At 50.7% G+C, this 13955-nt stretch overlaps 1 protein-coding gene across 2 annotated transcripts in view; it reads left to right on the top strand.

Moving 5' to 3' along the window:
* Positions 1-13955, top strand: part of CDH23 (cadherin related 23) — a gene marked incomplete at its 5' end in the record, with an annotated part of 329115 nt that overhangs the window by 234988 nt on the left and 80172 nt on the right. For both annotated transcript variants that reach the window (XM_080938106.1, XM_080938107.1), the window contains 2 exons: positions 8556-8616; positions 10088-10236. In XM_080938106.1, the coding sequence (XP_080794232.1) occupies positions 8556-8616; positions 10088-10236 (210 nt within the window). The remainder of the gene's footprint in view (positions 1-8555; positions 8617-10087; positions 10237-13955) is intronic.

Raw genomic sequence — 13955 nt, forward strand, 5'->3', positions numbered from 1 at the left:
AATCTGTTCTCAGCAATTACCATCATCCAGTCTTAAACCTAAAAGCCCTAAGAGTCAGCAAGCCACTTAATGAATCAGGCACAAGTCAGAGTGTGAGGCGCTGGGCTGGCAGTGCCCCTAGCAGTAGCCTAAGGTTCCAAATGAGATTTCCAGACCAGGTATATTGGTTTGAGCCAGTAGTCTCAGCACTCAGGGGCAGAAGGGGATAGGAATTCAAGGCAAGCTTTGGTTGCATTTGAGACCAGCCTGAGCTACGTGAGACTCAAGGATCAAGGATGGATGGATGGATGGATGGATGGATGGATGGATGGATGGATGGATGGATGGATGGATGGATGGATGGATGGATTGATGCTATGTGAGACTCAGAAATAGGTGGATGGATGGATAGACAGACAAATGGATGGACTTACAGACAGACATATTTCCAGATATCTGCATGCCTGGCTTCTCTTGACATGTCAGCTTCATTATTGGCTTCTCTGATATCCCCCTTTACATAGGGCACTGGCCCTGGCTGGCCACACTCCCCCAGGCCCACCTCATACCTGCTTCACCTGCTTGGACCCAAGGGTACTTCTGTTGCTACTTCCTCATGCAGTGTAGCTTGCTCCAGGGAACTGAAGCCCACCATAAGAGACCAAACCCAAGCCACATGGACAAGCAAAAGACAAGACCAGGTGTCCCAACTCCTGGCCCCACCTGCCCCCTTCTGGCCTTCAACCCTCTCTGAGTCACTCAGACACACCTGGGAGTAAAAGCCATAATGATTGGACAGAAGTGGAGCCCTGCTGTTACGTTGGCAACCAATCCAACACAAGCACAGAGAAGAAACAGGTATTACAAAATGCCAGATAACCTTGATTCCAAAAGTTTTGAAATGAATTTTCATATACTGGACCCGAGGTAGGGGAACAGCTTCCCCTTTCAGATAGTTTACTCTGCATCTCCCTCAAGTCCTAGCACCAAATCCAGGCCCCAGGAGAAGCTCTGTCACAACAAGGCCCTGCCTGCTGCTATGGGAAGTTAGGGAGCATGGCCACCCAGCCCCGTTAGCCACTAGAGCCCTTGTCCCACCTGGGCACTCACCAGCAACTCCGGGACCTAAGTCCTGGCTCCTGGGTACAGCTGACTGAGGGCATCCAGTGCTTCCCACCCACCTGCCACCCAGCCCTTGTCCCAACCCCTCCCAGCCCTTGCAGCTGCTCCAGGCTGGAAATTCTGATGCTTGTCTAACTGCTGAGGGCCTCCACCCTCCAGGCCTTGAGCCTGGAAAGCTCTCTGAGTGGACAGTATCCATGGATCAGCCCTTCCTGGCATCTGAGCTGGAGCAGGGATGGGGTATGCCCACTGCTTTCCCCAGTGAAGAGAAAGTAGCTGCCCCCTTGGCTCTCAACACTTGGCTCCAGTAAGGAAAAGGAAGTCCCCAGCTAAGGTCTGCATCCTACTAGCTCAGAACCCAGAGAAGCTGTAGGGCTACAGGCCCCAGGGCCACTTCTGCAAGGAGACCTGAGACGCTCTAGTGGCAGTCTGTCACACTGGAGAGCTTGAGGCAAGCCCAGCTGCCTCCCAGAATCCCAGCTACCACCACCAGCAAGAACCACTGGTTCCAGAGGAAGTTCTTCTGAAGCCCAAATAAGGAGCCCCCCTCCTCTGAAAGCATCTCTCTACAATCTCTCTTACTTCCTTTGAGTCCCACAGAGAACGTGTGGCCTTGATTAGCCAGTCGGACCCCTTTACTGGACCTTGTTTCTTTTCTCAGAGCAATAGGACTCCCTGAATCCAAGCACACCTTCACAGCCTCCCAAGTTCCCAATAATGGTCTTCCCCACTCCATACATTTGTTTTTTCTACAGTCCCTCGGCATTGACCTCACGGCCTACCCTCAGAGGACTGTATGTTCAGTGGCCAGGTCGCTCAGCTGTCCCAGGAGATCCAAGTGAGCAGGCTGTGACCCTTCCTATGTTGTTCCGGCAGAGCCTGCAGCAGACTGGCTTTTCCCCCTGCTTGTCCTCCTGGGCCTGGTTTTGTTGGGAGAGTCCTGGCCTGTCTGGGGGAGGGGACAACAGGGAGCATAGAGGTAGCAACTGAGTGGAAAGAGAGGGAGGCCTTGCCCTATCTCACACCAGCCTGTCTCCTTGGAACCCTCTTCTGTGGGGAAACACTGGTCAGAGCAGGAGCGGGTTTAACTGCCTCTCTGCCTGGGGCTCCCATCATCCCCCTTGGAAATTTGAATGGTATGGTCGGCTATTCAGTGCCTGCCAGCCCTCAGGTTACCAGGGAGAGGGTCTATAAGCAGAGAGAGACACAAGGTGATGGGCCCTGAAACCCCCAAGGCCTTCTCGGCAGGGTCCCTAAGCTCTGTTTTCCTGGGATCCTCAGAAACTGTCCCTTATCTGGCTGCAAACGTGAGTGCCATTTCTCAAATGTCGACATGCTTCAGACTGAGGGACAGCCAAAGACAGGCCGTTCACATTGTGAGTGGGATACCAGGTTCTCTCCAACCCTCACCCACAACCCTCCCTCCTTCCCAGAATACCAAACTCCCCTGGCAACTAGCTGCCTGCTTAGCAACCTAAATATTGTGCAGCTTGCCCATCAGGGAATTCCACGGTCTCAGAATGCAACATGGTAATGGTCCTAACCACGTCTCAGGCCTGTGGCCCTTCACCACCGAATAAAGCCCTTGTCTTTCAACCCCGCAGTGGACAAAACTTTCCCGCGTACTGTTAAACATAGAGGGAGCCTTGGTGATCCAGCACCATCCCTCCCACCAGGAGACAAGGCTGTGCTCCAGGCAGGCATAGGCTGCCCAGAGTTATCCCACAAGTTAGTGCTGGGTAGGAACCCAGTGTTTCTCTAATTAAAGGACAAGGTCCCTTGCCTTAGACAAGTGGAGGTGGGGCAGTCTGTTTCTTTTAAGCAGGGGCCCTCTTCTGACTTTCTCCTGACATGTGTCCAGTAAGTGGAAATAAGGAAATTTGTATTGGAACCTTAAGTGGCACCTCACAAAAACCCGATTTGATCACTGTGGCAAAGAGAGAGACCAGTGCCAGAGCAGTCCCGGAATGACCCACGAGATCAAGAGGAAGTTGGATGGGGACACAGCTGGGTTTGCAGAAGACCGGGGACCAGGGATCTGAACTATAGATGTGTGTGTTGCACACACACGTCTCTCGTCTCTGCTGGCTGAGTCAGCTGTCTCTCACCAGAGACTGGCCACTCCTTTCATCTCCTTTCGGCAAATATGTGGAAAGCCAGCTGTAGTGATGCAGTCCTGCAATCCAGCACTTGGGAACTAAAGGCAGGAAGATCAAGAGTTCAAGTCCAGCCTGGACTATTTGAACTCTGATCTCAAAACAACAACAACACAAAAGCAGACAGCCCTACTGTGTGCCAGAGAGTAGTAATGCGGCAGTGCACAGAGCCCTTCCTTTTTTGCAGGGTCCATAGAAGGAGACAAGAACAAACATGTTCACTCAAGGAAGAACGGTGGTAACAAACCAAAGAAGCAATTTACCCGAGCCTGTCATGGTGAACCAACAACTTAATTAGAGTTACTTACAGGACTCAAAATAAATAAAGCAAAACACTTGCATCATCAAAAGGCTCAGCCCGGCGAGGGTGATGACTACGGAAGATGTAGTTTCCTGCCTAATTTTCGAGCAGCTCCACCCAAGTCTTTTCACTCGGGCGTGGGGGGAGCAGGATGGGGGGAAGGGGGGACCCGCTCAGCAATGACAGCAACAATAATCTATGCGTATCACATCTGCTAAACAGAACATCCCTTGTGACCTTACTTCTAGGGACAGTGACCTCCACAGCCACCAAGTTGTGCCCGGATTTACATTACCAAATACGAGTTCTGCCCTGTGGCATGGGCCTTAAACCCTATAGAAATGCATCATGAACAGCTATGCCATTATTGTACCACGGGGCATGTTTGTAAAATGTATGTATGTATGTATGTATGTATGTGTATGTATGTATGTATGTATGTATGTATGTATGTATGTATGTATGTATGTAGACACACATACAGTCCACTATTAGACCAGAGAGCATGTTTTTGCCTGGTATGTAGTCCAAATAGAGTCTGTAACAGAGTAAGGTTGTGACACTTCTCTTAATAACCTGCACAGTGTCTTCTAGCTCTGTAAAAGCCAGCCAACAAGGAGGGAACTTCCCGGCTCGGTTCTAGCTTGCTTTCTTCAACAAAAGTATCTAGTGTCTTCAACAATAAGGACTTACCATCTAACGTTGGCATGCAACCAATAGCAGTCACAATGGCCGATTTGATGTGGGGATCCCACGGGGCCTCCCTGGCCAGCAGCCTATCCAGCACTGGGATAATTAGTCGACAATCGTATGGCTTCGGGGCATGCTCTCTTCCACCTACACAGTATGCCTTTCTTCAGACTCTTGTTACTGCTATTCCAGATGCTTTCCCAAATCTGTAAGACACTCAGGACTTGCTTTGTTCAGTGAAACTTTTGCAGAGGATGGGCGCGATCTCTGAAAGCCCATCTTATTCTGAAAGCGGCACCGCTACCAACAAGTGCCGGTGTTAGTGTGGCTCAGCAGCTAGGGGGACACAAGATGAAACCAGCAAGGTCCGGTGATGCATGGGAATTTCTTGTCACAGTGTCACCGGTGTCCTCAAAACAAACAAACAACAGCAAAAACAAAGAGCAATATTGGGCACCATATTATGGTTGCGGGCTCTACCCATCTGAACCCCCAGAAAGCACAGTCATTCTCCATAGACCAGCCTATGGTTCCTGGGTCACCAACATGGGGACTGCCGTGTGTTCCCCTGCCCAGGACGGGCTTGGTGGGGCCATCTTGTGACTCTTGACTGAACTGGTGGATGGCATTGTTGTTGTCATTGTCCTTGCTAAAGGACAGACTCTGGCTCTGATAGGTTCTGTACCAGTCCCACTGGTCACAGCTGGTTACTGAAAAGGCCCCCCATCTGGGTGAAGTTTTTGATGCAGAATCTCATTTTGGAGTCCAGGCCAGAACATGTAGACTAGCTTTAAAATTGGGACAGTCCTCCTGATGGTGCTTGCTACACAGGGAGCGCAGACATACGCCACTGCTGCAGTTCTCGAAGCGGGGAGTGGGTACAGCTTACTCAAGGCTCGATGCCCACTCTCTGCATGCTTTTGTCTGTCCAGCACCCTGTCACTTACGTCTTCTTTCTCCTCTCCCATAAATCCTTCCAGAAGCTCTCTGGCACAGCGTCTGCCCTACTGCCCATATTTCCCTTGATGCACTTGGCTCAACAAGAATCTTACCACGTTTGCTTTGCAGTGACCTGGACAGCGCTTTTGCTTTGCCCCCGTGTCATCCCCTCGTCTTGGCTTCAACACCTAACAAAAGCCAGTTTACATGTTGGTCTAAATCCGTGGTTCTTAACATGTGGGTCATGACTCCTTTGTGTGGGGGGAGGCATCTAACGACTTATTCACAGGGATTGCCTAAGACCATCAGAAAACACAGATATCTACATTGTGATTCATAACTTCCAGTCATTTGTGAGGAACTGTATTAAAGGGCCACAGCATTAAGAAGGTTGAGAACCACTGGTCGAAATCCTTCAGATTCACCAGAGCCTCTCCTACTTTGTAAAGGTCACGTCCCACCAGAAGTCTCAGCAAAGCAACTCAAAACCCCATCAACAAAACCCCTAGATAAATCAACTTCTTTTGTAACTCTCTGGTAAACATAGTACTCCAAGCCACTAGCTGGCCATTTGTCACCACCTCCCACATACCCAGTTCCCATAGCAACACTTGGCACTCCTCCTGGCCTCCTGTGCCCAGCTAGCCGGGAAGACCTTAGTCAGACATAACCCAGTATCCCTATTGGCTTATATGAGCCAGTCCACCAGAGACTTGCTTCTCTCCTATTGGCTCAGCTTACGCCACCTCAGCTCAAGGAGGAGTGGATTCTTATTCCTGCCCCCACCTTCTCTGTCCCATGGCCTCACACGGCACCCTGAGAGAGGCTCTGTTATTCCTTGTTTTAAAGTCTTCCCCCTGAGCTTGAGAGACGGCATTGTGGTTCAGAGCACTTGCCTCTTCCAGGGGCCCTGCATTTGCTTCCTAGCACCAACTTAGGGTCACTCCCAGGGACCCGACACCCTCTTCTGGCCTCTGCAGGCACCCACATACTTGTGGCATACCTGCACATGTGTGTGTGTGCAAAAATAATAATAAATTGTTCCCGACACTATCAGTTCGGTTCCTGATTGTCATTCTTTATTGTGCTGGGCCACACTTAAGGTCTCTGCCCACACCCCGAATCATAGATTTTTCTTTTTCCGTATTAGAGATTGAGAGGAGGAACACTTCCTCTCCCTTCTACACTACTCCTCTTGTCCTTCCATTCTCTCCATGGGTTCCAAGCCATTGCCCCCCAGGAAGCCAATTTATCTCAGCTCTAACTTGCACTCTCCTTCCCTGGCATCCGGCCAATCATAGGAAGGAGCTCTTTCTCTTCTCCCGTCTCAGCATTTCTCCTGCCAAACCAAAGGCTGTCTCGAAGGATGGCGTCCGTGTACTGCTTTTCTGCAGTGATTCTACCCTTGCATAGGCCAGGTCGCCACCCACGGCAGAGGCCATACAACTGCTGCAGTGACTGGTGCACCCCTCAGAGGGAGCAGCCTCAGATCGGCAACACATCACCCATGGCAGATGTGTTCCGCTGATCCCGTTTGGGTGCCGTCTTAGCTACTTTCCTATTGGCGTGATAAATGCTCTAACTAAAGCATCCTAAGGGGAAAGGACGTATCTTGGTGTACAGTTTCAGAGGGATACCAGTCCATCATGGCAGCAGGCAGGAAGGATGTGGTAACCAGAGGAGGTTGCCTGATCACACTGCGTCTGCAGTGGGGAACTGTGCAGGGGGGGAGGGAAGGGTTCCATGGAACCAGCAGGAGCTGGTCCAGAACTGGGTTGGTGTCCAACCCCACAAATCTTGTCTTGAGGGCCATAGGAATGAGGACCACTCTCTCCCCTACCGCATGTCCAGGGACACATAGTCCTGTGCCCTGCACCTTTGTCCCCACCAGAGGAGATCCTGTAGTCGCAGCCAGGTTAAACTTCCTCTCTCCCTATAAGGTCATGTCCAGTAGCATCTGGAATTCCTCCTCATGCAAATAAAGCATCCCCAGCGCCTTAACCACAGCCAACGAAAGCCACTACCCACCCCCCAAAGGTTTAAATAGCCTCTGTTCTCCACAATTAAACAAGTTGCTCAAGGCAGCCTGCCCCTGAAGAAGTTTCTCACAGAGTTCAGTGGTTGCCCGAAGTCTCCATCACTCCTGGCTGTTCTTGCCTCCCACTTCCTCCCCCTCAGGGTTCCTCGACCACAGAAGCAAAGAGCAACTAGAAAGTAGAGGCAGGTTATAAGGCCTCAAATCAAGTCCCCAGTGACCCACTTCTTCCAGGGTGAGGCACTGGCTCCTAAAGGTTCCACAGCCTTCCCAAACAGTGTCACTATCTGGGGACTAAGCCCTGTGAGTACAAGTCATAAGACACACAAGGACCACCTTCAGGGAGTCATATCAACTTTACTTGTGGTGATTCAAGGCTTATATAGTTTGGGGGAATATGGGGTAGAAACATCCAGGATGGGCAGAGGTCAATGGCTGAGGGCTTAGGGTACCAAAGTGCCTCATTAGCATGGGGAAGCATTTCAGGAATCTCAGGTGCTAACTGAACGGGTTCTGGTCTGGAGAAAGGAAGTTGAATCTGGAATCTAAGGCAACATGACATTCGCAGGTAGAAGTAATAGGTGTGCTGAATTCTCTGGGCCAGGTCAGAGAAGGGGAAGCTCTGCCCATGAAGGGAGTCCTCCATATTGCAGGGAGCCAGCTAATCCCCAGAAGACTATATGACAACTGTAAACTTCAACCTTAATTAGTAAGGCAACGGGGGAGCGCTCCACATCTAAACCACAATAGGCACCAACTCTGCTGCAAAGCTCTCCTTAGGGTGGTACATACCAACATCTCCTCGCCCCACATAGTGCACTCATGATAAAAACAAATGATTCCACCCAGTGCTACCTTGGCAAACCAATACGTTTATAGAATCATAGGTTACTTACGGATCATGGGAAACTCTTCAGTGGAACTGTCTGCAAGTTGCTCAGGGAAGCTCCAGGGTCACAATTTTTAAAAACATCTTCACTCATGCTAGGGTAAGGTTTTCAGTGATACTGCGGCTGCCTCCAAGTCACCTTCATGATGGTCCTAAGGTGCCAAGAGCCTCACTGGTAGAGGGTCATAGAGGTATGGAGTGACCTCTTTCAGCCTGGGCCAGAGAGTGATGATGTAGTATCTCACATACCCGCTGTCCCTCATGAGAAAGAGTTAGGGGTGGGTGGTCCTGGACGGGACAACATAGATCACAGATAGTAGGGTGTCCTTGTGGACAATAATTAGGATGCACACACATACCTGGGGTCAGGTATGAGGAACTGTAAGGACAGCTCCCCTCCTTGCCTTGGGGTTAGGAATAACTCCACCGTCTCTTCTCTTTCAGCTGAAAGCCACAGATGCAGACGAGGGAGAGTTTGGGCGCGTCTGGTACCGCATCCTCCATGGTAAGTGGGCTGCTTCAGGAGAGGAGGGATGGCCGCTGCCCCGTGGAGACACTTCTTTTTGACTGAGCAGAGCAGATGCCCGAGCACCGTATACACAAGCTGACTGTTTACCCAACTCAGCAAAGAACGGCTCGCTGCCCTTGTACCTAAGGGCTCCATATGCTGCCGTGTTGTCAAAGCTGACACTGCAACAGACAAGACCTTGGAATTCAGGGCAGCCCCTGGGAAAGTCATTGACAATTCACCCTCCTGGGTCCCCCTGGAACGTGAGCCCTCCCTGAGCTGTCTGCCACAGCCAGAGCATGGCTTCCAGAGTACAGACACCCTGCATGAACCCCGGGGACCAAGTGTGGTTAAGTGTGGCCCTGGAGAGAAATCAAGATCATGGGTACCAACCTGACCCAGCCAGATCCACTACATTTTAGATTCACTCACCCACTAACAGTAGGGTTTGGGTTCAAGACCCTGTAGAAATTTCTTGAAGCTTCCATATCCTCTGTAGAAGGGGAGTGTAGAGATAAGGGTTAGACCCTAGGCTTCATATAAGGAAGAAGTGGGTGAGTTCCAGTTCTGAATCTCCCTCTGTTAGGTCATTGCGGGCTTTAATCAAAATTCCCAAGTGGAGGGCTGGCTTTCAGTTAGTAATACAAGTTAGAATCATACGTATTTGAGGCACAGAATTGTAAACTCTTTAAACTGGAATAGATGATAGAACATTTTATCTACATTGCCAAATCTGATGAACTATAAGTGTAGATCATACCTTTCAATTTACATAATTGTTATAATTGTGTTCGATGCATATCTTCAAGAAAAGACCCTTTTAAATTGGACACAAAGGGGGAAATATAGCTGCTTGTATTCTAATGCTAACTGTGTTCCATCAAAAAAACCCCATTTGCACGAGGGTGTCTGCACTTAGCTTCTGGGAACCTGCCCCCAGTTGGTTCTCACCGTAAATAAAGATGCCGAGAGCTGTTGCTGGGGAGAAGAGACAGAGGTGGGATTTGAGATTTTTTTCCCCCGGACTTGGGACCGGGAGCAAGATGGAAAGGAGATCTTTATGCCAGGAGAGTGTGGAAGAGAGAAGAGACACCATGCCTGAGAAGAGTGTGAGGCATGACCACCAAGTGAAGGAGCCTTAAGAGTCCAGGGCAGCCAAGGTAGAACTCAGAATTAGTAATAACTTGGGATTGTTGGTGGGAGATAGATTTTAGTAGTATGGAGGCCAGGCAGCTGCCCATCTATTGTGCGGCATAAGGCTTATTAAAGTATAAAGGCTGTATGTGTATCTTTCATCCCGGAACACAAACCATTGAGGTGGGCAGCGACCCCGCACTGGGATTTATTGCTTCAACACCCGAGTCCTGTGGGCAGGACCAGCATGCATAGATCCTGGAACTCACTGCCTTCTGTCTCGTAGGCATCTTCCTCCCAGTCCGGTCCATACATCTCATATGGTCCTCCACAGGTAACCATGGCAACAACTTCCGGATCCATGTCAGCAGCGGGCTCCTGATGCGAGGCCCCAGGCCCCTGGACAGGGAACGGAACTCGTCCCATGTGCTGATGGTAGAGGCCTACAACCACGACCTGGGGCCCATGCGGAGCTCTGTCAGGGTGAGGACACAAACTGGGGCCTGGTGGGGCAGGTTTCGGCACTGACCGACATTGCTGAGTGCCGCAGTTTCTTCGTCTGAGGAAAGGGATCCATGATACTCACGTCTTTCCTAAGAGAGGAAAGGGGAATCCTTACCAATCTATCCCTTATAGACATCCAGCTCCCCACAGCGCACTGAGGAACCTTGTAGACACAAGCTTGGAGGAGCGGATAGCAATATTGCTTTGAAGATGAGGAAATACTCATGGAGAGGTGTCTGAACAATTGAGCAGGGCAGACTTGAGACTATGTATTTTGGGTCCAAGTCCAACACTGTTTCTCTTGAAACTGTCCCTAAAACTCTTCCACCCCATTCCCAGCTGCCCTGTCAAACGCATTCTTCGAATGTACCCTCTCTAGACAGCCGAGGCCGAAGGACCTTCTCCAGTGGTCACACACACAGAAGTCTGCCTCCTGTCTTTTTTTATCTATATGCGCCCTTCCTTACCCTCCACACACACGTAGCAGCCCATAGGCCTCTTCCCTACAGCCATAGGAAGTGAGTCAGAGCCCAGAGGTCCCTATCGTGGAGGAAGGTGGGAATTCGGCATCCAGGCCTCAGTGTAGCTGAGTCAGCCGAACTTATCGGCCCATCGCAGCCGCTGTTTCCTGGGACTGGAAACACAGAGCAGGATATACCCGGTCAGCTGTTGCTCACATCACTCCGGGATGCTTCCCCATGTGTTAACAATGGATGTCTCCAACCTGAAGCTGGGCCCCATGTAGATCTGTCAGAGCTGAGCCAGCTCTGAATTCCAGTTCTTTGCTCTCATCTTGGAGGAGGCGGGAGAGAAAGTTGGCTCTGGACAAGCTGTCCCCCACCACACACACATCCCTTAAAGAGCGAATGAATACCTGTCCCAGTGGGTACAGGGAGGTACGGTATGTACCAGGAAGTCACCACAGCAACTTCCCTGTGTGACCAGCTCTTGTTCACATGCTAATGAGCACCGTCTGACCAGTGTCTTCCCTCTGCAGACTCCCAGGGGTAGCCAGTATCAGTGAGGTTCAGGCTGGATCCCTGGACTTCAGGCTTCCTAACCACAGCCCTCTCTTCATCCCCACACCTCCCCCACTCACCTGTTCTCAAGAGCCTGATCATTGTGGCAGCCACATGCCACTTTTAGCCATCAACCTTGTTAAACCAAATTCTTTGCAACATCCCAGGGTGTAAAAGAGATCAAAGGTATACTGTGTACTACTGTTAAGTGAGGCACCCCAGCCACAGCCCTGGGCTTCTTTATATGGTCCTGCCCTCCAAACCCTGAAGAAAAAAAAATGGCACAATACTGAGGAAGGCCCTGCATTACACCCATTCTACAGATGAGGAAACTAAGGCAGAGAGGAATCCACCAACTTGGTTAGGATCCCATTAAGGTATGGGTAGAGTCAGGTTTCACCCTCCCAGGCAGGTGGCTCAGACTATTCTCTTACATCTACACTGTAAGGTTCCTGGACCACAGTGCCCAAGAAGGCTTCTCAGAGCCCTGACAAGAGCTACATCCCCAAAGAGTAACTTTAAAAATTCAGGTGTTGTTCCCCGGCATGGAGATTTGATGACCCATGCAGTTTATAGCTTCTATTCTCCTAAGCCAGTTAGGAGAGCCGGGGCGCTTTCTGAGAGCAACACGATGATCTAGCTTGGTCCCACAAGCTCCAACTCCCGCTTTAGTGCCTAGCAACAGTCCCCATGAGGGCCAGGAAGTAAGGAGAGAAACTGTCCTTATAGATGTTGGGCATCTCTGTGTGCACATGCTCACGTGCCCGAGTGTATACACACATCTTCTCTCTTATCCCTGTTGGAGGGTCTGGCAGCCCTGTGCAGAAACTCCAGACAGAAAGCAGTCTGGCTCTGAGGCACCTGGCAGCATCCTGCTGTTCAGCTAGAGTTCAGCTGGCCTGTACTTCCTGTTCGGCTGTGTCTCTCGGGTTCACAAACCGCACCGTCTCCCTTCCTATCGCTACTGCTGAAAGGGTAGTGAGAGCCTGACCGCATTGTGGCCAAGATGCTCTCTCCTCCTCTCCTGTTCCTCGCACACTGTCAGACTGACAGTCTCTTTCCCACTGCCCCCAGAAGGCAAGGTCATTAGAACAAGCAGGCTCCGGAAAAGGGAAGGCTTGCAGTGTTGAAAGATGGATAGTTCATTTCTGTTTACATAGAGTTCCCGAAATTCACCCACGCCAATTCCCCTCACTACCAACCACGCCCAGGATCTTCTGCAACAAGTTGTGGGCAAAGCCAAATTTAGAAAGTTCCCCGCTACAGCTGGGATCTGAGGTGGACCCTGTAGTTTGCATGGTAGGTAGGTTCTTGATGTCTGGACATGAAAGGCGCTGGTGTGGCAGGGCTGCAGGACCTCAGAGCAGCGGAGTAGCAACCCTCCTCCCCTACCCCTGCCCCGTGAGCCTCCATGGCCACCATGTCCATCTTCTCTCCTAGCTTTGCCACCCTGAGTCAGCTAGTAAATTCCCTGTTAACCTAGAGGTGTGTGTGTGTGTGTGTGTGTGTGTGTGTGTGTGTGTGTGTGTGGTATGTGTGTTGGGATAACCCCAGAGGCATCAACAGAGGCAGAGTGCCAAAGGCAGGTTCTCTAGGGCTGTCTTGCCCTTCTCCCTGCTTGCTGTCACTGCCACTGACCACTGTGACCTGTGCTGATAACACTGGGCTACCCCACCCTACTTCCTCCCTTCTCCATCTTGCTTCATGGCAGTGCTTCCCTGGCTCTAGGGAGCCAGAAGAAGGGTTGTCGTACACTGGGGCCAGCTCATCCCTAGCACGGAGCCTGAGCAATGATAAATAGGGAACCTGGAGATGCCAGCCCTCCTTGTCCCTGTGAGAGATCTTGGGACAATTACTTATCTTTTCTGGGGCTCTTTTCCCAATCTCTTAAAGGAGGCAGAGCCTGAGATTTCTAGTAGCTTGTGTGTATCTGCACTCTGATCTCCGCCCTCCACTCTGGTCTTCCAGGAAACAAGATTCGGGTCTGCAGTAAACTCTCTGGGTATTCCCAGACTTGAGGAGAAGACAAGGACTCTCCACAAACACCCCTTTAACAATAGCAGTTTTTCACGTCTGACACGGGTTCACGAAAGGGAGGCTTCAAAGGTGGAGAAAAGCAATGAGAACATCACATAAAAAAATACCCAGTTCTAAAGTGGCCACTTTCTGGGGTAGGGTCCCCAGAAAGCAACTCCCAGACTAGAATCATCATGAAAGTCATTTAAAAGTTTCTCCAGGAAAGGGGGGGGGCAGGGGCGATCTGGAAACCCTGTGTGTTGGGGGGCAGGGGTTGTCCTCTGTTTCCTTGGGTGCCCTGGGAGTCAGGGATCAGTGCCCCCACACTTGTCTGCAATGGTGGAGCCCTCAGAGGGCTGTGGTGTGAGGGTCACAGGGCCCCAAGCATGACCACTTCTGTTCTTGTTACCATCATGGTTTTTTCCTGAGTCAGTCCTAAATGTGTTTTGGTCTTTGGGTGGAGTTTGTTTTCTACTTATGAGACCAAAGCCATGGTCAAGACAACTTATAAAAGCTAGCATTTCATCTGAAGGCTAACGATTCCAAAGGGCTGGCTGGAGTCTTTGACTGTCATGGCAGGGAGCCTGGCATTAGGCAGGCATGGCACTAGAGTAGTAGCTGAGAGCTTTCATCTAATCCACAAGAGAGAGAGGGGGGGGGGAG

The sequence above is a fragment of the Micromys minutus genome, assembly GCF_963924665.1.
Source record: "Micromys minutus genome assembly, chromosome: 25".
NCBI lineage: Eukaryota > Metazoa > Chordata > Mammalia > Rodentia > Muridae > Micromys > Micromys minutus.